The sequence below is a fragment of the Lepisosteus platostomus genome, chromosome 10 (genome assembly GCF_059453375.1).
Source record: "Lepisosteus platostomus isolate fLepPlt1 chromosome 10, fLepPlt1.hap1, whole genome shotgun sequence".
Classification (NCBI taxonomy): Eukaryota; Metazoa; Chordata; class Actinopteri; order Semionotiformes; family Lepisosteidae; genus Lepisosteus; species Lepisosteus platostomus.
In genome coordinates, this window is record NC_142620.1 from 6,368,767 (window position 1) to 6,395,039 (window position 26,273).

General features: G+C 48.3%; 1 protein-coding gene across 2 annotated transcripts in view; it reads left to right on the top strand.

Annotated features, from left to right (window-relative positions):
• Positions 1–26,273, top strand: part of rcor1 (REST corepressor 1) — a 42,088-nt gene that overhangs the window by 4,324 nt on the left and 11,491 nt on the right. For both annotated transcript variants that reach the window (XM_088647716.1, XM_088647717.1), the window contains exons 3-5: positions 14,253–14,333; positions 23,170–23,222; positions 25,296–25,457. In XM_088647716.1, coding sequence (XP_088503842.1) covers positions 14,253–14,333; positions 23,170–23,222; positions 25,296–25,457 — 296 coding nt within the window. The remainder of the gene's footprint in view (positions 1–14,252; positions 14,334–23,169; positions 23,223–25,295; positions 25,458–26,273) is intronic.

Below are 26,273 nucleotides of genomic sequence, written 5' to 3' on the forward strand. Positions count from 1 at the left end.
GCTTGGTCTTTCAGTACGGGGAGGGTGCTAATGTCATTCGCAAAGGAGGGTAGGTTCTTTACTGAGCTGGTCAATATAATGCACGTTACTAGTATGCTCTTAACAATACTACAGTATGCTACTGCAGGACTCCTTTTCATTGTGAGCACAGTCTCAAACTGTTTCGGGAAAGTTGTTGCAAAAGGGCTGTAGGTATAGGAAAGCAGAATTAGCCTGCCTCTAACACAAGTGCAGCAGGCTAATCATGTAGTTAAAATAACCTGAGGGGCAGTGCATGGGGAACTTCACATTTTAAAGTAGTGATTTAACATATTTATAAGAACTTTTGTAAGCCATTCTGCAGTTCAGTAGAAGACCGCTTCCCTTTGGAGATGTAAAGGTGGCTGTGCTTCGTAAGCTGGAGTTCGTTCTGGGGAAGTTAGGTGTGTCTTCAGTTTAGTCATGAACAAGGAAATGCTTCGTTAAGGTAGACTTGAGCACAAAACCTGTTCAACATAACGCTGACGAAAGAGTGAAGGGAAAGTGAATCTCCTGGAAGCGTTTCTTTTTGAACAATTTTTTTTTTTTTGCCCAGTGATTACTTTTCCTACTAGTCAATCTGAAATCCAAGTCGTGTATTTTCATGTCTTGGCTCACGGCTGTGAGCACTTGAGAAATCCTGGTCCCAGTTGGCTGATGATGTGGTCGGGACTCGAACCCGCAACATCTAGATCACAGAGCACAACCTGCACCGAGGGGAGCACCTTTACTAGTTGTATCAATTGAGAGAATGACTCAAAGCTTTCCCAGTGTAGAGGGAAGTTACTTGCCATTTGAGTTTCTAGGTTCTCTTGTGTCTGAAATACTGCTGTTGGTGTTACAGTGCCCTGTGCTGTGTCATAATGCACTCATTTGTTTTTATTCATCTAAGCCTGTTACGTTTTAACACTAAAGGGAAGTTCTTGATTCTTGGCCAGAAGTTCATATAAGATTGGAATCAAATCAGTGTACCAGAAGTTATTAAAGACTCTGGCCACTGGTTGTCAGACCAAATTACTGGATTTGTTCACATCTCTTTCCTTATTTTTTGAATTCTTCACTTGGACAAGGTGTAGTTTGTGTTCACGTGGTCTACTAAAGCACGTTTGGGATTTGGCATAAAACATTATAAGAAAACATCGGCGAACTCTGAACAAGACCAATCTCTTCACTAACCGTGTGATGAGTTGGGGCCCCTGCGGTAAGGGTTCCCAAGCACAAAGACGCACGAGATTGCAGCCCCTGAGACGAGAGCTCAGAATGGGGTCACATTGATAAAGGGTTCAGCCTTCACTCCTGCTGGAATTCTGTTGGCTGCTTTCAGTCCAGTTCCACCCTGCAGCAGATGTGTCGACAGCTACCCCTAAATCAGACTAATATCAGGCAAACACTAACACTTTCGTTCCTTAACTGACTCTATTTATAACCAGGTGGTAAAATACATTAAAGGAAATGTCCTTACATGTTTACGGTAAAAGAAACAGTGAAAATAAACCTGTTGGGACAAATAAGTAGTCATAGGTGTTCAATAAGCTGAAACTTATAAGCTAAGTGCTTTCGGCACAGCAGTACTTGCTGTCTTAAGTTGTTGCAGTTAAAAGGAGCTTTTGGTCTGCTGTTGCTTGTTTCCTACTGATGCCATGGCAGCTTCAAACCACGCCTGTCTCGGTCTACAGCCGGGCTAGAGAATGCGCACAGTTCCTTCAGGAGTCTCTGCAGCGAGTCTGTTAAAACTGCATGGATGAAGAGGAGATTTCCTCTTGCAGGACAGGTCTTTTGCTTCAGGATTTCTGAGAGTCTTGTAAAGAACTGTACTGGAAATAACTCCAGGGGGAGCCCGTTTATAAAATGGAACAAGCTGTAAGCAAGGTTTTGCATTGAAATTCCGTTTGGTAAGAATATAATGGTTAGAAATGAGGGGAATCTATTTAGCCCACCTAGCTTGTTTCCATCACATCTGTCGAAGGAAGCCTGGGCATCAGCCTCAACAACATGGCTGGGTAGCTTGTTCCACCCACTCGCTTTAGGGTAGAAAAAGGGCTTCTTGTTTAAATGCACTTCTGCTTTGCTTCCTCTCATGACCTCTAGTTTGTATTTCAGTGTTGGTCCAGAAGCTGTCCACTGGATGGGCTTTGGCAACATGTTGAAGGATGTTGAGTTCTTGAATTCAGTAAGGGCTAAGACATTAACGGTCATGATTCATGCAGAAGTAGAATAGGTGAAGCAGGAGTGTAGCTCTGTAGAAAGTCTCCCTTCCGGGCAGTAAAGGAAGAGTTTTGCCTGTGATGGGGGGGTGCCTGTCTGGGGAAGCAGGCGTGGTGTGGGTTACTGCCTGCTGCTTGCAGAACAGGGGGAGAGAGGAGCCCAGTTTCTGAGCAGTGATACCCCAGAGGCAGGCAGCCACGCCGAGCTAATGGAATGCTAGATATGTTCTGCTTGTGGGGCCAGGGTCTCTCTGAAGAGGAAGTGAAGGTTCGTGTGAGGCAATTATAAAAAAAAAAGAGTCTGAGCTGATAACGCCTTTTGAGAAGGAGTGATTTCGGTTTTGTTTTTACTTTTCTAAGTCGACATTGTATATTGTGTAATGTAGTCTTTATCCAAAGGTCCTACAAACATTTTATTTGTCTGCCGCAGTATATGGAAAAGAAGACCCTCTTTTGTCCTAGTTATTTCAGCTCTTGATGTCCATGTGGATCTGTAAATGGAGCCTGTCTTCTGAAAGGGCAGTTTACTGTCAGGGTCTGACGGTATTAGAAGTGCTGTTAGTTGCCCTTTTACACTAAACCAACCCAGTCTAAAACACATCCATGGGAGATATTCAAAGTGGTTGTGTCGCAATGGTTGGATAGAAAACAAAATGACATTAAGTGCAAAGATATATATATATAAAGCATGCACTGTAAACCTGCAAAAGGCAGAGCTCACAGCATCAATTTTTGTTACTTTAATCCTTTGTTTCTAGTTCATTAGACTGTTCTGTGCCAGGTTCGGATATGCTGAATTTCATGGTATAGCAGATTAAATGTAACTCGTCTTTTTGCAATGCGAGTTGCTGTTTCTGCACGACTGAGCTACTGGTCTTTATCTTCGATCACGGTCATGGCTGTTTGTATCTCTTTATGTACTGTATATGTGCTATTGGATCACCTGGGTGAGGGTTGGGATTGCCACCTGGTGGTGAGATGCTGTCGCTGCAGGCAGACCCTCCAGTGACACAATGCCAGGGTAGAGTAAATGGAATTAGACAAGCGAATCACCTGACCCACCGTGACCTATGGGCAAAGAAGACTCATCACATTAGAGTAGCCATTGAGATCGCAGGATGCTGTTTGGCCCATTGTGAACAGTTGGCTCCACTTTTGTATAGGCGATAGAGCCAGCGCTTTTGAAAGTGGGGGCAAATCCCTCTAGTGTCAAGTACACTTGAAATGCCACCTGGAGAAGTATAGAGCAATCACGTTGAACTTCAACTGCTTGTCTTCTTGGGGTTTCGAGAGTCAGCTGGTGTGCCCGGCATCCCCCATGCAAGAGCAGTGTGCCATCTCCTCGAGGACGGGTACTCCAAGCCGAAATCAAGATGGCAGCGTTGTGTGTGTGTGTGTGCTGTGCCTCGCTGACCGCTCTGAGCTCGTGTCCTCAGGGTGAGCAGCTCTGTGTCCAGAGACTGGCTCCATTGGGATTCCCCCTCTGATACTGCGAGACCCCCAAGAGGGTTCGGTCCTGTCGCTGCTGTCTGGGCATCAGCCTTCAGGCATGCACGGGTCTGGGATATTATCGGTGGGGTTTTTAGGGGTGGATTCCAATACATGTTCTGTTCCTCTTCAAAGTGGCAGCTGCACACAGTGCCGGTTAGGGTAGTGTTGGCGGCGGTGGCGGCGATGCGCAGTGTCAGGTACCCTTCTGCAGCAGCCTGCTCATTAATAATGCACGGGCCTGTCCTGCTCCGGGCACCGTGCTTTCTCTGATGTGTGTCTGCTGTGCGGATTGATGCAGAGACCCCCAGTGACCCTTCCTACCAGGTGGACGGTGATGAGGCCTTTGATCGTCTGCTCGGGCTTCAGTCAGATTTTCACAAGGGGTTGGTGTATTTTCTCGCCAGATAACCGGAGCGTTTTGGCTTTCGTGCCCGCACTGAGGGAAATGAAGGATGTTTTTTTTTTTTTAAAACTGTGTGCTAGCCACACCGCCGTTCCTCCAGCAGAAAGTTTCTTTCACGGTCTGTACAGAAAATGTCACACAAACTCTGCTGAAGTGAGCGCTTTCTTCCTCCAAATCCCCGCTGCTTCTAATTGGAGCAGCTGCTCTAGTTCAAAAGAATCGGAACGATCTGGTCTAGAGGTTGACTGGGGTGATCGGCCACCGTTTGTCTTGGTGGACGTACAGGTGTCTGGTCAAGTTGGGGTATATTAGTCCAGCGGTCTTACTTGTCTTTGCTGCCCATCACCTTATCATAGCACAAAAAAAAAACAGAGCTGCAGTTGGGTTAGCTGGCAAGTGAGGGGGACTGGTAATCGTTTACTATGTCTGACGGATCATGTGGATTCTAAACCGTTTTCCGAAGGAGGAGTCCCAGACTAGGAACATAAAAACTTGAACAGTAAGCAAGCCTTGGGTTCCCTGTGCTTAATACTCGGCACCCTTTTAATGTGTTGTGTAGTTAATGTTAACAGATACACTATATTTCATGCAAGAGTTTTGCCTATTGAATGAAGGTCTGTGTCAGTAAAGTTTCCACTTGTTTTTATCATTGTTGACATCCTTCTGTTTTCCTCATTACAACTGATATGCTGGTATACATGTGAAGTTTATTGCTTCAAAATGTAAGTGCAGCTTTTCCTATTCAGGCATGTGGATAAGCTGCTCTTTCAACTTGTTGAATGTGATTGAACCTGTTTTGTCTCGGAGATTTTTAGAGACCTCACCGAAGGAAAGAATGAATCATCTTTGCTACAAGAGCTTAAATGCGGCAGCATGGAATTATATCAACTTCATATGGATGAGGGAAATGTCTCTGCTCAAAAAAGCCAATCCTGTATTTGTAACCTTACAGTCAGGGGTTGAAAACAACAGGAGATCTGGCCAAAGTGTGCATGGTATGGTATGTTTTGGGTTTAGCAATGCGTTTGATCAAGTTCCTCAATGGAAGCAGTGGAAATTCGGCGTTCCAGATGATGAATTTGGATCGAGACGTGATTAATGTACAGGAATTGGGGGTGATGTAATTAGTGGTGTACGATGGGGACCTGCATTAGGACCTCTACTCTCCCTAGTTTATTGGGATCATCTAGATTATGGAATTGTCAGAGACTGCGAAGAAAATCGGACAGTTCAAGACGCAGTCAAGCACAGTGTGTTACATGCTGGTAGCAGAAACTATAAATATGAAGGGGGAAACCAGCAGCTTGAGTCTGCTTCTGAAAACCCTGTCTGAGTGATGAGTATTCTGTTATTCTTGCCGAGAAAATGTAGTTATCGGCCTGTGCTGCTGGCTGCCTGTTTTAGAAATTTTCCGTATTTGCCTTGGAAGAAATCAATATTGTTCAGCCTCATCTGGAGTCCTGTGTAGTAATTAAGCTGATTTCCTTGCACAGAAAAGGGTGCTGTGAGCGCTGTGTTCAGGGGTCGGGTGGGGGGGTCAAGTTGCTGTGGTCCCGGCACTCACTTGGGCTGACAGCTACTTTCGGAGGCTTTTCTCCCCTTCCTCTGCCAGGCCGAGACGTTCCTGCCAGCTGGGAGATGGCGTTCCTCAAAGTGACACCGGCGGCGCGGCTTGTTATTAAGTTTGCTAATTTAAATTGTGTGAAGAGATTCTCACTGCAGAGAGAGCTCCACTGCCACAGAGGTTAATTGGGTTCCACTGCAGACTGTAGACCCCTGCAACGTGCATCTTTACTCTACATGTTTTACACTATAGCATAGTTAATTATCTCATACATTTTCCCCTGCCACTCATTTATAGCTGCCTCTTCTTCCCATGCTCTGTTGCCTTTAAGACCAGCACATTCTACTGATAGCTGAGGGAAGTGATAGCTCTTGTACACGGAATCCGGGGTACAGGGCACCCCTCTGCAGTGGGACGTTTCAGCTTTCCCCACAAGGCGCCACTATCATATGAGTACTTTAGGGACCTTTTGCCCGAGTATCTGCATGTTTGCAAAGGCCCACCGTGGTTTTGTCATCTCAGTTGAACTGTTAGCTAACGTTGCTTATTTTAATATGGCCTTTCTAAGCACATTAAGTAGATGTGCATGTTAAGATTTCCAAGTGGCCCTTTCCCACTGTGCTGCTTTCCTTTAACAATGCTAACATTTAATTACTATTTATTATGTAGGCTGTCAATAAAGAAGCTGGTTTTTAGCACATTACTCCATGAGATGTTCTGGGTAATGGGGGTCTGTGATGATACATGTACTTGACGTGGCTGTTTTTGGATGTTGGCACCTAAGGCATTTCTATTTCTGAGATCTCAGGCTCCAGCCCGTTGCTGCAAAGACCTACTACAACAATATGTGGGAGATCTCGGACGTGGCTCTTTCCCTCCTGGTGTGCTGGCAAGAAAACGAAAAACCCGAATGAGCAAACAGAAAATTAAGTTGCCACCATCTTCCCCTTCATATAAGCCTTCTGGATGCACAGGGCCATGGGTACAGATATTCTTTTCAAATTTGTAATGGCCAGTTTCTCTGTCTCTTCCCACTGTGGAGTTTCTGATGGTTAACCCGCCAGGCTGCAGAATCGCACTGCAGAGTGACTTGGCTGGAGAAGGTGCTCCGCTGGGTGTCGCGGGTTCGAGCTGGGGCGGTGTGGCGAGGGCTGGCCAGGCAGCGAGGGACAGTGGGCCGGGTGTGGGGTAGGGTGGGCACCCTCCTACAAGCTGCCCACCCCCGGGGACTCTTGTGCGTGTGCCGCTGGCTCTCTGCCCTCGCCCCCCCGGTACAGGGCAGGGCTGCCCGTGGGGCGTTAATCAGCTGAGAGCAGGCTGCCAGTTCTTCCTCATTCTCCCCTGTGAGGATGATGTCAAAAATGCACAAATGGGTGGGTACAAGAAAAAATACAGTAAACCCTCGCTGTATGGGTTCTCGTTACACAAGGTGTAGCGATTCCTAGCAGATTTTCACTCTTAATTGCTGTGCTCTCATAAAGTGTTGCAGAGATTTTTCTTTGCTCCCCTCTTGTCAGATGAGGATTTTAACCTTCTATAGTAAAGTCTTACTGTGTGTTAAGTGCGTATAATGCAGGGTTGCACCTAACGCTTCTACATTCGCCAATGACTGACACTTTTAATTACTGTACCATAAATAAGCCGGGGGTGTTAGTTTTCCTTCTGTTGAATAATGAACCAGGAATTATGTTTTTCATACTTGGGTCCTGTTCTGTGTTGCCGTAAGGTGAAGCCTAGGTGTTTGAGGGAAGATGTTTGAGTTCTGAAACCAGTTGGATGTTAAAGAAATGGGAATTAAATTTGCTGTATGGGTTTTTGCCTTTTGAAATGTTTTTGAGGGATTGCTGTGATTGGCAATTCTAAAATGTAAATAACCTAGGTTAACAGGTTAACATATTGTAGGACGGAAGCTGTCGTCTTGTATTGCAGTGGTAATTGTACCATTGGATGGGAGAAGCAATGAATTGGTTATGATTCCCTAAGAAATCGATGTATTTCTCCTTGTCGTTAAACACCTGTGTTTTTGTGGCTTGTTAGCAACTCAGTTTGGCTTGCAGAGTGTTCGCAGAAGCAGAAAATCGGGGTAAAGTTGGCAGGTTATTTCTTGGGAAGCTGTGCGGTGCCTGTGTGCTCCATGCAGGGCTGCAGATCAGGGGGAGGAATCGGTTCTCACTGTTCACCACGCTGGTGTGGGCTAGCTTGGTAACCCCCCTTGTCCTCTTCTGGCAGTCGTTCCAGAATACCAGTCGTAGTGTGTGCTGGCAATGGTTTTTGCCGTAACTAACGCTTGTGGTATCAGCTCTGCCTGATGTGTCAACTGCGGTCTTCACAAGTTGTTAATCCAGCAATCTTTTTCTTTGAACTTGAACTGTAGCCATTCATAACCGAAACTGTGCTGAAGACAGAAATGTTTATCTTCTGCTGCTGGTGCAGCCTGATAGTTGGGAGGTTGTGTGGCACTGGTTTGTGTGTGCTCCTGCCTGGTCCTGGGGCAGCCGAGGATCAGGACGGTGTGGGTACGTGCGCCTTGTGTACCTGTGCGTCTGCCGTACGGGTTGCATCTGTCCGAGGGGCCCCGTGTCCGTTCTCTCTGCGTCTTGCTTGCCATGCGTCCTTGCACATCTCCCCCGTACATACGGGCTGGCTGTGTGTGGAAAGCATTAGTATTCCAGGGTGTGTTTGCACTTGACTGTGAGCAAAAACATTGACTCGAGATTCCAGGATCTCATCCGGCCCCTTGAAAGAAGCTAATATATCGGCCTCAACAGCCCCCAGCTTCTCCCCTGCTCCCACAACCCTTTGGTGGGGGACAAAATATGCCTCCTGGTTTCAGTGTTCCACTTGTGCCCTTTGGTAAGTGGTTTTGTTCGTTTCGAAGAAATCCCCCAGGTGTGAAGCCCTGGGATGTCTGCTTGCTCTCGTCCAGATCAATTCTAGGTAGAGGAGCCTTTTGCCTTATGTACCTGTCCACTGGGATTCTTACCTGCGCCGATCTCTCAGGACATGCCCAGCAGACACCACCACACAGTGTGGAGAGTACATCACAAAACGGTTCATAAATACCAACAACCGGGACAATAAATACGTTGTAGAGACCAATAAATATTTGGTAGTGGGGGTGGGGGGTACCCATGGTAGTCTAAGTCAATGGTGCATAGTGCAGTGGTGCAGTGAGTCCTGTGGCGTTGCACAGGGAGCTGTTTGTTACACACTGCCGTTGTGTAGAGGCTGTTCTCCAGCCTGGTGGCCTGTGCTTTAATGGTGAATAGAGCAGCGCTACGTTTTCTACAGCATGTTGGCCAGATGTATTATGCAGGGGAGCAGTGTTTCTCTCCGCCTGTCGGCACCGTGCTGTGCATGTGGTTGTCTGTCGGACAGTCACCCCCCTGTCGGACAGCTGCAGGTCCGGCCGGCGGCGAGGAGGGGGGAGGAGAGGGGTCAGGGCCGTGAAGGCAGCCGCCGGGCCTGTCCGCTGGAGGTGGCCGAGACTGCCTCGGCGGTGGGGGGGAAACTGGGTCAGTTGTAGAATCCGCCCTCCACGGAGGAAGAAACGGGAAGCCAAGACGGCGCTCCGGAGCAGCGCGGGACTTGGCAGGGCGCATCACAGGAGAGGAGTCGCTGGGCGAACGAGACGGGGAGGAGTGTTGGGAATATATCTTGAAAGATTTAACAGATTGGCTTCTTGGAGAAGAACAATGGGGGGGCTCTGGTAGAGCTCTGTGGGGAATGGACGTTGAAGCTGTTTTCGCAAGCGTGCATGTCCTCTTCTCTCTTTCTCCCCTCCTGTCTTCCTGCTTTTTGAAGCTCTTACAATGAGAGACTTCCTGCGAGAAGGGTCACCCGGAGCTGACTGAGACACCACAATACAGATGCAGTGTTATCGGGCACACGTTGCTAAGGAAGAAAAAGAGTCTGGCTGTGGGTCTGGAAGTGAAGCAATTGTTGTGCTTGTTGGTCATAAGATCACTTTGTTGGCCGTATACAGTTTCTTGTATCGGGAATTTCTTTTCTAATGACAGAGAAGCCAGCTGTTGACGTTGGTTATAGTTCTGCTAATCAAGATGTTAAACCGCAATGAATCATAATTAATGAAATTAAGAAGTTTGTGCACAAGTAGTTTGTGAGAGCAACTTTTCGTTTCCCTACATATAGATTGGGGGGGGAACAGGAATTTCAGTAGCAGAAACTGAACTGGTGGACCTGGTTAATGACTTGTTTTCTTCGTTTGTCGAACACCTACAGCACGAACTGTGTGTATCAACCTGTCTTTTCAAATCTTCAGGACTGAGTGAGGCAAAGAGGTGAGAAAACCATTAGGGAACTGGGAAAGTGTGGAGTGCCCTGAAGCAAACTTTGAAACTGTCGTTTCAGAAAAGCAGGCTTTGAAGGAAAGACATTTTAAGACCGGGATATGATAGATGTGGAATCGGAGTATTCAGGGCAAGTCTAAAAAATGTTTCATTTATAGCGCAGAACAACTTAATCCCGAAATTGTAAATAAAACAAAATGCCGCTCAAATGAGTCAACATTCAGCCGAAACCAAAGTAAAGGAAAAGAAAGCACTCCATGAAGTGGTTAAAAACAGGATCTGGATAAAGAAAAGGAGTGCTATGAATCCGTCTGTCTCTCCGAACCTTAGTTTGTCAAACTTGAGAAGTGTAAGTAAGATGCCTTTTTAAATAAACAATAGATGGCTATGTGGGTCAAGAAAAATGCACTTTTAATAGCCGATCAAATGATAGTCTTGGGGTTGAAAGATTTACCTGTTTCTGGAGACAGTTGCTGGCAGTGTTGTAGAAATATTGGGGGTGCCAAGACCCATGGTTGAGGCACGGTTTTTAGCAGGCAGTAGTCAATAACTTATAATAGTACTGTTTCCAGCAATTCACAATGCAGTCTGAAATAACTGCACAATGTCTACCTAGTCTTATGATCTCAAAGCTCAGCCACCAGCTTTGAGCTGATAAAAATCTCCCTTGCTTGAACGCTTCTGTAGATAATAGCTAGCGCTTAGTTTTTTTTAGTTTTCTTGTTTTCTTTGTTGCTCAAAGAAAGTAAACAAATCTATATCTTCCAATTTATGATGTAAAAATGGTTTGAGTTTGAAGTTCTGGTCGATTTAAAAAGGTTTATAGATTAAGTCCTACTGAGAAGTATTCTGTAGAATGTCTTTTAGCGAGATGTTCACTGTGGGTGTTTTTTCTTAGCAGCTGATAGGGTAGCGCTCGTTAATGTTGGTTTGTTTTTTAGCAGTCCTTTTATGGCCTAGTGTTGCAGGACAAAACAAGACAAACCCAGCTGTGAAACCTCCGGAGGCTAGGCTGCTTTCCGGCTGCAAGATTGTTTGGCTATTGAGTCCAGCACAGAGCAAGGGCTTGCTTTCGTTTAGAAATGAATGATGGCTCGGAGTCTGATGTCTGTTCTGTACACGACTGCAGTGTTTCTCAACATTTTCCACAGCCCACGTTAACTATAGAAAATCGGGATGCTTCTCCCCTACTTATGTCACCAGCCCGAGCACATCATTAATATGATCAATATCCAGATATATTGATTTACTATCGTCCTACTCCCCACCTCGCAACCTGTGTTTGTGTAATTGTGGCCGCCTGTCTGCTCCGAGTGACGGTGCCTTCTCCTGCTGTACCCCAAAGCTGTGGAATTCTATCCCTAAGAATATCAGTCACCTTGCCTGAGCACTTTTCCCCCCTTTTATTTAACTGGTTCTGTCTCTGCTTTCCTACTGTCTTCCAAACCCTCAGTGTCATTACCTCTTCATGCGGTGTCCTTGTTTCTTACTGTCAAGTGCTGTGAGAAGCCACTTCTAAACTAGTTTATTTTTATCAGAAGCGGAGCTTCTCTCTGTTTGACGTGTTCGACAGGAAGTCCATGGTCGGTACTCGCCGCCACACGTGGGGCTGGGGCTCAGCTGCTCTCGGACGTTCTCTGCTTTTGTTTTTCCTGTCTGTCAGACTTTCAAAGGCTGAACTTGCACCCCCACACAACTCTCACGTGACTCATATCCGAGCGTGGCCCCTGTCCCGATTGTGGTGGTGCGCCGCCGCCTTTCGGTCACTCCACAGCGCTCGTCTGCGGAAGTGAGATTGGGTTTCTTCATTTATTTCTCTCCTGCGTGACCTTTCCAGAATTCCTCGCCACACTCGGCAGTGTCTGGAGGCACGCGGGCTGCGAGGCACTGCGAAACTGCTGTCCTGCCCTTCCTTCTCTCCTGCAGCCTGGCTGGACTGGAATCGCTGGTTATGTTGAACAGCACTGGCTTTCAGCAGGCGTGGGGTCAATAACTGTTCACACTGGCAACCTGTCTCGGTGACCGTGGGCTTTTCTCACTGGCCTCATTGTGTAGTGCTGCAGCTGTTGTGTGCCTCTCTCAGTGTCTGCGGTGTGGGGGTGACTGTGGGCCTAGCTCAAGTCCCGTCGTCCTGTCTTACACAAGCGAGAGGCGTCTCTTTCACCCTAATGGACAGCGCCCTCATTACAGGTGGGGGTTTGAGTGCGTAATTTGAATTTTCAGCAAGCTGTACCAGCACGTGCCTGTCCATCAGGTTTCATAGCCGAAAGTGTGAGGAAGACATTCAATCCAGAAGAGAACAATTGAGCACTTTAGTTTTTTTGGGGGGGGGGACTCCACATTTGGCAGTCTTGGGTCTTCACTTTTTTTTTAAACTGTAGCCACGTTGATGCTTTCAAGGTTTTAAAGTCCTGCCTAAAGACATGAACAATTGCGAGGCTGTTGGAGATTCGTGTGTTGAAAGGATGCATTGTATCAGGAGGAACTACAGTACAGCTGGGTTTGCTTCTAAATGAGCGACTTGCAGCCAGCTTGCCAGCTACTCTTAAGTGGCGTAAGCTGTAATTCTGGAACGTGATTGATCCTAATTGCTTCAGAGCTGGCTGTGGATGACGTTGCCAGTGCTCTCTGCTCTCCGTGTTGGTAGCTGCATGGGCAGAGCACAGTGGCGCTAAAGCCAGTGAGCTCCAGATGTTTGTTCCAGGTATAGTATGTCGTCAGGTGAACCTGTGCGCTCTGTCACTCACAGTGAGTGATGCGCTGCCTTCTTCCCTCTAGACACGAGTGTCCTCTTTAAGCCCAGGCTGTGGGCTTATCTAGTGATGCACTGACGTGTGAAAAGTAAAACCACACAGGCCAATGTACACCAAAAGTGCGTAATGCGATATGCCCTTCCAGGAGATCAGAAGCTGTGCTGCGCTCCCAGACGGCTCTTGTAGTTGATGCCAAGGCTGCTCTACAGTGATGCTCGGCCTGCAAACTTCTGTCAGCGGCTCCTTCTCAGGTTTCCCCTCAGCCAATGGGGAACTTGTGCTCTCGTCCTCGTTTTCCCTCCCTGAGAGAGAGAGAGAGATCCACCTTGAAAAGTCCCTTGGCTGAAACTGTGCACCCCACCTGCAAGGGAAGAGGGGGCCGAGTGTCCTCTAATCTTGCTGACAGCAGCGCTAACAAACAGCAGAGGGTCTCGTTCTATTTCGAACCCGGAAGTCTGAACGGCGAGCCCAGCTGGCGGTTGGTCCCGCAGCCCCACGTGGCCTGTCTGAGAGGTGGCAGTGGGGCACTGCCGATGGAGGGCTTGCAGGGCGAGCTGCTGCTTTCCCCGGTATTAATGATGCTTCCCTGTGCATCGTGAGAATTCAGCCTTTTTCCGCAGTGGAAGTGTGTGTGCTTGCTCTATTGATGTGGCTGTTTGCAGTCGGGGTTCTGCAGGTAATGTTACCAGGGATTGGAAATGGAGCCAACTGAGGTCTCATCCATTCCAGGTGTTAAATGATGGGGGCGCTGGAATTTTCTACCTTGGGCCTTCACTTCTAGTTAATTTGTGAAAAATGCAGTCTTGGCTGCCTTGCGTTTTCTCCTTCATCGTAACTGGATTTGCAGGAACCTGCGGCTCACAAGTCCTGAAATTGATCATCCTGCTGTGCAGTGGAAGTCTAATTTTGTTTCCCTGAAATTGCACTTGGGAGCATTTCTCATTTGAGAGCGTTTCATCTTGTGACTGCTGTAATAACCCATCCATTTCACTGGGTCTTCTTAGGAGGACACTTCTTGCACATATACATGCTGTTGGGCTTGCCTATAAACCAGGAAGGACCAGCTCTGGAGAGCCCGATATGTCTGTAGATTTTAATTCAAGCTCTTACTGACCTAAATCTGCTCGTTAGTGGACCAGTTGACCAACTTCACTGAGCTCTTCGGTTGTGCTGCTTTAACAAGACCTAGAAAATATACACTCAGTGGCCTACAGGACAGGATAGCCCAGTGAAATTTGTCTCCAAGCAAGCCTTAAAAAATTGTCGCAAAAGCAAACCATCCCTCGTTGGAAAGCTTAAAAAGACAGATGCTTGAGCTACTGAAGATGACAGAAGCCAGGGTGACTCAGGGTGACTTTCCTGTTCTCTTTTCTTCTGGGCTTCAGCCTCTCAGACGTGTTTATTAACGAGCTGTCTCTCACGGTGACGAAGAGGCTCTGTGCGCGTGCGGGGGTCCGGGCGGTGACGCTGGAGTGTGAATTTCTGACTCTGTTGCTTGTTTCCCCACAGAGCTGGCCAAGGTCTGCCAGGAGAGGGAGAACCTGGGAATGCTGGTGTGGTCTCCTAACCAGAACCTCGCAGAAGCCAAGTGTGAGTTAACCGTTTCTTGCACCTGCCTGCCTACACGCCTGGATCCTCCTGGGCTGCACTGGGGATACGCTCTAGGGGGGAGCAGGGGGGGTGCTGAAAGGTTTTAAGTGTGGGATGTGTAAATTTTGCCGATGGTGTAAAGAAACGGAGCGTTTTGGGAGTGCGAGGAGGGCCAGCTTTCTTAATTTTAAGAATTACACCATCAGCCTCTGAAGGTGTGTGGTGACGACACTTTGTGCTTGTGAGGTTTGTGCATCTGTGTTGGGAAAAATTAGTTTTAATACCTCTTTTGAAAGTCGGGAGATAACAACCTCCTCCGGTGTCTCTCCGTGCCAGGGAGACAGAGACGTCTCAGTGCTAGCCTGCAGCTTTACAGCCTGTTTGTATGAGAATCGGAAGCTTAAGTTAAACCCTTATTGTTAAAAGATTTGCCAGTACAATTGGCCAGCACTTCTGTGTGTGCTCGAAGCGAGTACATGCTGCATGGGCCCATCGTGTTTTGTAGTGCTCCTGATGTTCTGAGAGCAGTCAAAATAACTCCCACGTGTCTCATAAGGGCCAGACTAAATTGCATTAGCCCAGAACACCCAATGAGGAAAGTTACCAAAACCTGCGCCTTTTATGTGTAGTATCCAGACCGAGTCGGCCCACGCAGTTAACCAGCCCCAGTGAGCAGAGCCAGTGCACAGGCTTGGAGAGGGAGACCTCAAGCACATAAAGAGAGGGCCGTAAACCGGGTGAAGGAGGCAGGGGCCTGTCGCCCAGCCTGGGGACACAAGCTATACGGGCTGCCGCTGGGAGCAGGGGTGTGCCTGGCCAGTCACATGGTTGTCTGCGCAGTAACCTGACCTCAGGCCTGGCGCTTCGGAACAGCTGTCAGGGGGCTTCCTCCCTGCTGCAGCAGAGGGGGCAGGGAGGGGTAGTGTTCTGGCTCTGGTGCCCAGAAGGGGTTGGGGTTAAGGAAGGGGCTAGAGCCGGCAGCACTGGGGTGAAGGGTATAGGATTGGTGCACAGCTCGGGTCCTGGATCACCCTAGTGTCTCCAGGGTTTCCCTTGTACCTCAGCTGATCATCAGCCAAAACGGGCCAGTTTAACACTTTCCAAAGGTGTGCAGTTTAAAGAGCCATGGAACCATGTTTCCCAGCCTGTTCCGATTTCCCACCGAGTCAGCACGCTTGACTAAATCTAAAAGCCCCGCAGTGCACCTCCCCCCTCCCCCGTACATCACTGGCACGAGCACGTTATGATAACTTACCACCGCATGACTTGAAAATCACCCCCCACCAGACATGGCGGAGTAGGGGAATTTCACCAACTGAGAAATGCTGATCTGGCAAACTGCTTTCTCAGGACCCGGAGTTCAGCTTTAGAACTGAAGCTGAGGTTTGGGCCCAGGATTGGAGTTAACAGCAGCTTCACTTTTTTGCTTCAGGATCCCGCGTTAGCCTGCAAACTAGCTGCTCTCCAGTTAGCTGCTGGGGTTCAGGAGCTTTTCAGTGCGTCTTCTCCAGAGCCAAGCAGCGAATACGCTGTTCTCTGAACTGACCACTAGAGGGCAGCCTTGTGCTGCTACTGCCATCTGCAGCTCCAGTCCTGTCGAGTCACCCTGACATGCTGGTTTTCATTCCAGCTGAGCTCTGTGATTTAACTGGATCACGACTCGCCATGCTTCTCGACAGCATGAGGTAGCCTGTAAAACCTGTCTGCACCTGGGCAGGGAAGGGTGAGGGGTGCTGGGGGTGTCCACAACTGGACACGAGTGTGAAAACATGGACCTTGCACATTTTTTAAAATTTCTGTTGGACATTTTAAAGGTGAGCTTCTTTTGCTGGCTCATTGGGACATGCATTTTGGTGTAAAACTAAAGGGCTTGGAGAGAGAGCTATTAAAGTCTATTTGCTGTGTTCTCAGGCGCTCTGGAAGTGCGGCTGTCTTGCCTGTCATGTGATGTAGTAACCACCAGATGGCAGGTTTTCTCTGGGGACATGGGGGCCCTGCTGCTCAGCTGTATTCAGCCTTTGCTAAGTACTCAATCTGAGAGTGAAGTGGGATTGCGTGGAAGCTATGTTTTTCTCCTTTATTTTTAGACTGCTTTCACCATTTATATGTCCCCCCGTTTGGGGTCACCGGTGCCCAATTGAATCAGCAGACTTTTTCAAACCCTATACCGTCATTTTTTTGGGGGGTGAGGACTGTGGTGAGACCTGTACTGTTAGCTTTCAGGTACCCAGCGTGGCACGGGGTCATGGGTGATACGGCTTAAGATATCCAGGTCGTCTTGAGCTTGCCCAACCCCCGGGGGTATGGTGTGCTTGTTAAACCCTGCCCCTGGCTGGCCAGCGAGCTGGCTGCATGCATGCATGTACCTGCACAGGCTGTGCCTCCTGTGTCCCCCAGCTCGGTCGGCAGAGCCCTGCAAGCGAGAGGAGCCATGCGGCCCATCCAGCCCATTGGCTGGCGGGCAGCTGATTGGTCACGGTATCTCATCCAGCCGGAAGCCGGGATAACGGCTTCGACGGCGTGGCTGGGCAGCTCGTTCCACGCTCCCGCCACCCTTGGGGAAAAGCTTGAGCGCCTTCAGGGACGTGGACAGGTGGCAGGTGGTTCAGGGGAGTGGAGGCGAGGCGGCCGCCTGCTCTGAAACGTGCCGCAGCAGAGCGGGTCCTCTCTCGGGGAGGAGGGGGGCCGCGCGGGGGGGCGTCTCCCCTGGGCATGGTGCTGTCCCTCCGAGCTCCTCACCGAAACCCCAGTGCTGTGAGCCGCCAGGTGGGCGCTATACCGGTCCCTGGGTGAAACCGATGCGTGTGGGGAGTTCATAGTCACCGCCTGGTGGGGGAGAGAGAGCTGCAGGTCTGTCCTCTCTGTCAGGACGGAAAAAACTTTCTTCGAGGCAGATTGTCTGGACAGTCGAAGGGCGCCCTACTCCAGTGCAAAGCACGCTGCGTTTTTTTTTTTAAGCATCGAGTAAACCCTGGTTTCACTTGTAAAGCTAAGCCTAAATGTGCCGTATTTTCTCTCCTTAAAACATACATTTGTAACTTAAATGCTTACAGATTTTGTCGGGAAAAGTTTTTTTTTTCCTTGTAAAAGCAAACAAACTCAGCCGAGCCCACGTTTACAAGGGAATGTCCTGTTTATTTAAATTAAACCTAGCTCTAGAATGTCACATCTGCTCGTGAGCTTGAAAAAAAGCCGTCCCGAAAATAGGCGAGCAAGCGTCGAAGACCTGGGAGAGGCGTTCTTCTTTTTGCCGGTGGATGAAGATTTCAGTTGACGAGGTATCAAGGAGAAAATTGGGGGGGAAATGCTACATAAAAAGCTGAGAGAGCTTGCAAGCGACCAGAGACTGTGCATTTTAGTCGCCTTTCTCATCTGGTTTCAGATTTATTGTTCCAAGTCAGAATGCTGCTTTCTGAGGAATCCCAGCGAATAATCTTGAATCACATTTTTTCATCTCGCCCACGTCTTGGCATAAAAAAGCACCACTTTTATTCTCCATCATGAATTCTGCTTGTCCATATGTTACTGCTTGTTTCTCACCATTCTCATTTGTAACTATAAACTGTGCTATGGGTGATTACCTTTTGTAGTTTTTGAGCCCCACACATGGCGAACACCCTCCGATCTAAAACATTCTAGCGCACCGGACTAGATGCTGTTGCCCTCTCTGAGATCTGTGGATATTTGGTATTGCCGGGCAGCTGAATTTCTGAGCTCTTTTAAACCAGCATCTTTAACTCCATCAGCAATTTTGCAGGCTAACAGATTTGTAGTGCAACTCAAGCACGCAAGCATGAACATAAGCCCCTGTCATATCGTTCACAAAAAAGACCTGGCTCATTCCCTTATTATGCTTGATAAGTTATTGCCAAACTAGAGGACAGGTCGAAGAGCATTTTTGTTCTGTGCCATTGTGGGACAGTGAGCAGGGGATGCATTTTGTAGTTGAAAAGACCATTTTTTCTTTTAATCACCTATTTCAAAATAACAAATTCTCATTCCTTGGGAAGACCTGGAGAGAGAGAGACACAGAAGGGCATTTATTGGAGTGATCTTACTTTAGAGTGCAGCAGCAGTGTGCCACCTGGCATTTAACCTCACAACCTTCCAGTCCAGAGCCTCTGACCACTGATGCTCATGTGCTGTTTATTAAGACAAATAAGGCAAAAGCTTGGATCGGGGCTGATTTTCAGTGTCACTGGAGTGGCTGCTCTGTAGCGCGTGATTCACAGACTGTAGATGCCCAGAATCGGGTCATCTGTGAATGATTTAGCACCAGATTCCCCACAAATCTCCTGTTGCTCGCAAACAACACAGGCCTCACTGGAAAACTCTATGATCCACCCGTCCCTGACTCACAGAGCAGGCTTGTACAATGCCTGAGCAATCTCAAGGGAGTTTTGAGGGTGATAGCAGCCCGAGTTACTTTGGGCCGGGTTTGGACTTTTCCTTCCGGTCCCTGTGGGAATGGGGTTAGTCAAATCTGCGCGAACCCTTCTGTGCTGTACATGAGGCAGGCAGGGAGCCTGCAGTGTCTGGGAGGAAATGGTGAATTTCAAGAAGTTCTCCGGAACCGGATCACTTGGCTCTGACCCATTTTTTCTCTGACTGGGAGATTGGTGACATTGAATGCTTTCAGGGGAACTTCCTCGTCTTCAAAGATGCTCAAGTCGAGCTTCTGTCTCTTTCTCGCGTTTCAGGGGGCTGAATGGGTTTTATCCCGTTTATTTGACAGGGACCCTGCGTAGTTTATCCACGGTTGTCCCGCAGGAAGTTGTGCTCATTTCCCGCGGGGATGATTTCCAGCTGAGGTCCCTGGGTGGGGATGTACTTGCACAGTGAAGGGAAGAGAAAGGGCGTCTGAGATGAACTGGAGTGGGATTGAATTGCTCATTGGTGGGGGAGCCAGGAGGTACATCAGTGAGTGATCACCTGGCCTGGTGCCCACTGCGTGAGTCGGGTGACTGGAGGTCACGGGGGCGGGGTGTGTCAAAGTGCCCCCCCCCCCCAAAGCAATCTGTGGTACCTCGGATTTCTCTGCCTCATCGCTGTCCCAGCTTACAAATTGAATAACTATCCCCCTATCTCATATCGTTAGTTGAATCAAGTTGAAATGATTCATCTTGCACCACTTTACATGTAGAAAAACCACCCGTTGGCGCAATCTATCGAAATTGATACCTTTGCTAGAATACTGTACATGTCATCGTGCTATGAGTTCCAGCAAGTGCATCGTCACGTTCCGAAAGCCTCTGTATCCTGGTAACCTGAAGCTGCTGGATTCCGATTCATTGACTCGGCTCCTTTTTACCATCAAAGGGGATGCAGAAAAGGCCACCCTCTCCTCCCACTCCCCACGCTTTGAATTCTGTCGACAGCGCTGACTCAGCGCGCTGCCAGATTTCCTTTCTTGAAGCTCTCGGTGTGTGTGTGTGTGTGAATTACTCGTGCAGCTCAGATCTGTTGAATCGTCGATTCACCATCTTTCCAATCTTTGTATTTTCAGCTTTATCTGGCCAGAGGTTAATTCATAGAAAGATCTGATTGGGTTGTTTTTAGCTGCTCATAATAGCCAGCAGGGCGTTTTTGCCACAGAAAGTCCCCTTGGTTGTCAATCTGTGCTGAGGTCTGTAATCTTCTTGATAAGTGACATAGTGTCCTGTGTGTCGCTCTGTCTATGATGAGTGCAGGGACTTCACAGCTCAGTTGTGCAGAGTAAACCACCTGACTTATAGTTTGACACCTGACTGACGCTCAGTCTCTAAGTTCTCTGAACTCTTTGCTCTGTAAAGCCTTTGAGTTTTTTCGCAGGAAGTCTTTTCTCTCTGACTCAAATGTCTGAATACCTTCTATATGATTTCTGCATTAGCACCTTTGCTATTTTATGTTCTCCCCCACATGCATTTAGCCTTCTCTTTAAATACCCCCACTGGTGAAATGAGGGTAGAGCAGGGGTTTCCTCTGGCCCTTGAAGTGGAGACACTTGTCTTGTTCAGGGCTCGTAAAGAGTGAGTACTTTAGCTCTGGGACAAGGGAGAAATTTGTTCAGTTAAGTGAGTTTAGATACCTATGATTTATGAAGTATGGAGTATACAGAGTAATGAAGTACGGAAGATTTGTTTCAAGCCAACTTCAATAAACATATCTGTTGCCATTAGGAATGCATCTGCCGACAGTCTCTTTTAATAAGAGACTTTAACCTGACAATCAAAGGCATGCAGGAGAGGGAATCGAGTAGTTATTGAAGGACTTGGTGATGCTAGAATTCAGGAGTGGAAGTTAGCTACGACACCAGGGTAAAATGCTGGTGAAAACCATGATCAAACATTTCAGCTAGGTAAGATGTGGGAGTGCAGTCTGTACACGTGCAACTGACCTTGAGTGACGAGGTGTTCTGTATAGTATCTGCCTTTCCAGGGAGATATATGAAGCCTTAGCCCGAATAAGAAAGCAGTACAGGGCTCTTTCTGGGAACATTTGAAGTGTAGATCAAGTTTGTCATTATACTCATATACAGGTATATGGTATAATGAAATGCTATTTAGCTAGCTCTCAGACGATACGTAGTACAAAAAAACAACAATACAATTGTATAATAAAAGAAAGACAGAGACAACAGGCAGTGTGCAAAACAACAACAGGCTACAGGTAATTTGCAAAACAACATCAGATGTGCAAAAACATGCATCAACAGAATGAAATAAAAGGATAGAAATTATGGGGAGTGAGCTTCTTGACATGTACGGTAGATTTCAATGTGTGTTTGAGTTTTCGGTAAGAATGAAGGCACTGTGAGGTTCAGATCATAGGTGAGAGTGAGAGAGCCTGGGAGTTTAATAGTTTGAAAGTGCGGGGGTAAAAACTGTCTCTGAGTCTGGTAGTCCGGGCCTGAATGCTCTGGTACTTTTTTCCAGGTGGTAGAGGATCATACAGTCTGTAGCTGGGGTGTGTGGTCTTTGATGATGCTTAGAGCTTTCCTCAAGCACCGTCTGTCATAAATATCCTGTATAGATGGGAGGGCAACCTCTGTGATGGACTGGGCAGTTTTCACCACCCGCTGTAGGGCTTTGCGGTCAGCAATACTGCAGTTGCCATACCACACTGTGATGCAACCTGTCAGATGGCCATCTGGACACTTGTCCTGATCTAAGGAAGTTTTTTTTTAATATCCTGCCCTCGTTTTGCATGTTCACTCTGGGTGATACAGCGCTTTTAGTCCTGCGAGAATGAGCCAGAGTACTCCTTGTTCAAGAGCTGGGTCTGCCGATTTGTAAGTAGTGAGACACTGCACTAGTGGGTTATTTCCACTGTGGTCAGAATGCTTGGTTGCTATTCAGTTTCTGAGACCAAACCGGTTTACTTTAGCATTTTTTGAATACAGGAAACTTAGATTTTTTTTCTGTTAGAACTGTAGACCTACATCAGAAATAAGGAGAGAGAGAGAGGAAATGCACTCAGTGTTCTCTTTTTCGAAGTGTATTCCCCTGGGCTGGTTTGAAGGTGGGGGGGGGGACCGGCACTCACATTCGAAACGGAGTCCGCAGTGTTGAGGCGCGTTGCTACTGAGCTCAGACCAGCCTGGCTGACTAAACTCGGTAAAGACCCAGACCTCTGTTCTTAGAGTTGGAGACGTTTCCCGATAGGACTTTTTTCATTCTGTAGTTTATTGCTTATCCCATTCGTCTTCTTTCTTCATATAGGTCACCAAGGTTGTCATAGCATTTCTCGGTACATGCACAGTGGTGTTTTTGTTTTCCAGTTTTCCTGAAACTCGGCAGTCAAATTTTGAACTCGTTTACCCAGCCTGTATCGCCAGTTCCTAAAAACAAATGTTTTGGAACATGCGGCAGACTGAATCTGGGTTATTTTGGTAAACCACTGAAAATGGTCCACATCTGACTACAAGGCTGAACGATTCCCTGGATCCAGACACGTCTTTGCTCTTCATTTGTTAATATTTAAGGCTTATTACTGAACTCTGCAAAGGGGGTAGGGAGCATTTTGAGGGGTAGGTTTTGCAGGTAGCATGGCAATGTCCTGATCGTTCACGTCATTGGGTTGTTATATTTCCTAGCTTCGCTTTCAGGAGCGCAGCTCTCGTCACAGCGGTAAATCTCCCTGCTGCGGCTCGCGGTCCCGCGTGCAAGATCGAGACCAACGGCCCCGACGTCCGAAATGCGTCCTCTGTTCGGCACAGGGCGTGGGCGCTCGGAATCACCCGGCCTCAGGTTGGCAGGAGTGTCGGAGACGGGCCCTCTCCCCGCGCCTGCCCGGTGCGCGGGCTCTGGCGCGCGGCAGCTCTGGAGCGCGCGGCCGGGGCCAGCTGGAGCAGTGAAACCAGCGGGCTCTGACAGCGGCGCCGAGCTGCGAGCGGATGCTGGCTGGCGCGGGGACAGCCCCTGGTGTTCTGGGGGGGGGGGCGTGAGCTGGGCTGTGTGGGTATGCCAGACCTCTCGGAGCACGCGTGAGCCGATCCCGGGATTCCCCCCCCCCAGGGTAGGGATTGGACAGGTGGACTTCTGCAGTGGTGCTTGTCCTCCCGCTGCCGTCATGCGGGGAGTCTCTGGTGCCTCTGGGGCTGTGCTGAGAAAGATGCACCACCTGGGGAAAAAACGGGGGACGTTTTAGCTTGTCGTCCTTTTTTAAGGCTGGAACACAAACTGGTCGAAGTTTGAGAGCCAGTCTTTTAGTGCATGGCGAGTCCACGAGTGAGCAGCCAACTCTAGCAGGTGTGTGAGGGACTGATGTGTGATGTCTGTACAAGGAGGCATCACTTCGCCGAGTTGCCGGTCTCTCTAGCACCCTGTCTAACCATCTTGTTTGTCTTGTATTGCAGTGGATGAGTACATTACGATTGCCAAAGAGAAGCATGGCTACAACATGGAGCAGGTGACAACAATTTCTACTCTCTACCCCCCCCCCCCCCATGAATCCCTTTCAACACTTGTGGTGCTTTAGTTATAAACGCAATAAATGCATACATGTGCAAAATGTCTTTGTGTGGCTGATCTCTCGTTACAACAAAGGAAAAACCTTCACCTTTTTGGGGATCCTCTGTGTTGTGGGTGTCCCATACAGCTGCCCGGTTGAAAGGGCTGAGCTGAATTCTCTCCTGAGAACCTACAGTGCTGGTTAGTCTCTTCCTCTGTTGGCCTTCCCCCCCAGTTTAGTCATTCCTGTTCCAGGGGGGCTGGCAGGACTGCATCCCTGCAATGACGTGAATATCAGGAGAGCGACTTTGTGGCAGTAGAAGGCCCACACCTTCCTGTTTCAGCCCATGCCCGCATGGCAGAGCTGCTGCCCACTGGGTTCACAGAAACCCGCTCCAGCCCTGGCAGTCGTGCGCCGTGCCAGCCAGCAAACTCTCTGGGCCTCTCGCTCAATGGGGGTCAAAACATTTGTCTAGGGTTCTTGTTTTTGAATCTCACCCCCAAGAAGGGGGAACTCGCTCTCTCACCACGGTTCTGTAAATATTTACAGGCCAACAAACTTAAAACCTCGTTGTTGGATAAGATTCGTCTTGGCACCACGAACCCTTGTTGTGCTGGGTTTTGCTCTTTTGATGTTCTCCAGCGTGAAGTTTGAAGTCATGGGCGATGGGCCTGGAGCATGGCGCCCGCTATTGATACATCTGTTGAGTTCTTTAATCAACGACCCTTAAACCAAAGCAGGTTTTGGCGCACATTAAATAGAAAGGGTTTTAACTAATCTTTTTCAGGATGTTGGATGATTTGATCTTTTTTTGAATGCTTCATCATGGTCTGCTTCCTCATTTTGCCATGAGTCACATTTACAGGTTTTGTGTATCATTTTGCAGTAAGAACTGAAAGATCTCAAAGTGAGAATATTAAGGACATTAAAATCATAAGTGCTGAGGCTGTTTGTCCCATCTAGGCCATTTGGTAATTAGTAGCCGATTGATAAAGGACCTCATCCAGCTGTTTCTTGAAGGACACCGGGGTATCGATGCCAACATCATGGCTGGGTAGTTCCCCACTACCACAAGTAAATAAGTCCTTCTCGTTCTCAGTCTTAAATGCACTTCCAAATTGTTTCCACTTGTCCTCTCATTTCTTTCACTGGACTTTATTCTGAAGTCCATTCTGTTGGGTTTTGTTTATTCCTTTAAGAATTTTTATGTACTTGGTTCAGAGATTTTTCCAGAGGAAAAGATCTGTTCCTGTCAATATGGGACACGCCCTCAACCTCCAGAATGAGTCTTATTTGTCAGGCTCGTTTGCTCCAATCCTCGGCCCAGTACAGCTTTCTGTTCGGACTGTGCAGTCTAAGATCGGTCCCAACCCCCCAGCCCGTTTCCAGAGATGGGTTGGAATGAAAAATCCTAAAGCTTGCATCCTTGAAGATGTAGAAGTGATGTACACTATTGCGTAGATACAGCAGATTAATTCAGAACTTGTACAGTCTGGCTAAGGACTGTCCTCTCCACTTCGTGTTGAGTAGGGGGTCCCATCCTGTAAGATAAGTATTGTGGGATCCTTTGGGGACGGAAAGCACTATATTAATAAAAGCAAAAAGAAGTGTACATTTTACTCATTATCTGGCTTTCGTTAAAGTTTCTAATTTTGAAAATACAAGCTGTGTAGTGTGGAGCAGTGGTTAAGGTTGTGGACTCAGTGTGGATGCAGGTCACTGAATAAAGGCATCAGCCCAATTAATATTTAGTGTCTCAAGAGCTGATGATATCTGATTGGTAATCAGTCAGGGCTCCCAGTAAGTACTTCTCCTGGGAATCCTGACATCCTAACTTTTACTTAAACTACCATGAAGTGCTTATCGACGTTCTTGTGTGCTTAGTAAAGAGAACGAGAAGATCCTCCATCATGCGTGGCGGGGCAAAATGGCTGTGCTGGACTGATCAGGGAGGGTTTTATCTGTCATGAAATGCCAGTGTGTGTACACAGCCTTCCGTTTTCCAAACCCCTTTGCTCCGTCTCCCCGCAGGCCTTGGGGATGCTGTTCTGGCACAAGCACAACATTGAGAAGTCCCTGGCCGACCTGCCCAACTTCACCCCCTTCCCCGACGAGTGGACCGTGGAGGACCGGGTGCTGTTCGAGCAGGGCTTCAGCTTCCACGGCAAGACCTTCCAGCGCATCCAGCAGATGGTGAGAGGCGGCCGCCAGCGAGGGGCCCCGCGGCTGCACCTGCGGACCCGTGCTCCGAGCAGGGTGCGGGGGCGGCCTTGAGCCCGGACAAGCGCCGCGCGTGCCCGTTCGTGTGGCCCTGAGACATAAATCCCAGCTCCTCCCATAATGATGTTCAGTCTGGCGATTTAGAGCAGCCACGTCATGATTCACATTCTCTTCTTGCAAGAGTACACACGGCACTTACACAAGCAGCACGGGGGGGTTGTCCTTCTCAAATGCTGGCACGTTGGGATGAGCCCCCAGGAGGAGCAGCAAGCTCCATGTAGCCCTGCGCAGCCAGGTTGTCAGCAGTGACTACAAGTGGGGGTTCTGTGGGGACGAGGCTCTCTGGTCCTTAATATCTTCCTTAGGCCTCCCCGCTGAAGGGTCTGTTGGACACAAGCAGTGCATCGTCCTGCACAGTTGTGCCACACTCTGACCCACCAGTGTCAACACAAAACCTTGATTCATGGTTAAAGTAGGGGGTGGTTTTATTGCTGGGGAGTCCTCCTGCAGTGTTGCTCCAACGTGGCAATGTCCCCACAACGTTCTCTTGATAAGGGGGGACGTGTTGGTTCCTTTCTGTGCTTTTATTCCTTGATTTCTCGCCAGGGTTGAAGAGACAGATTAAACTACCCCATCACCTGTGCCCGATCAGCTCTCCCTCATTAGGAGAAGTGTTTATGCAACAGTCAAAGCCATTAGAGAGCATTGCTGTCAGTCATTGAATCATTTCATCAGAATAACATCAAAAGGGTCACGGATCTTTATTTTCAGAACATGCAGGGATGGTGA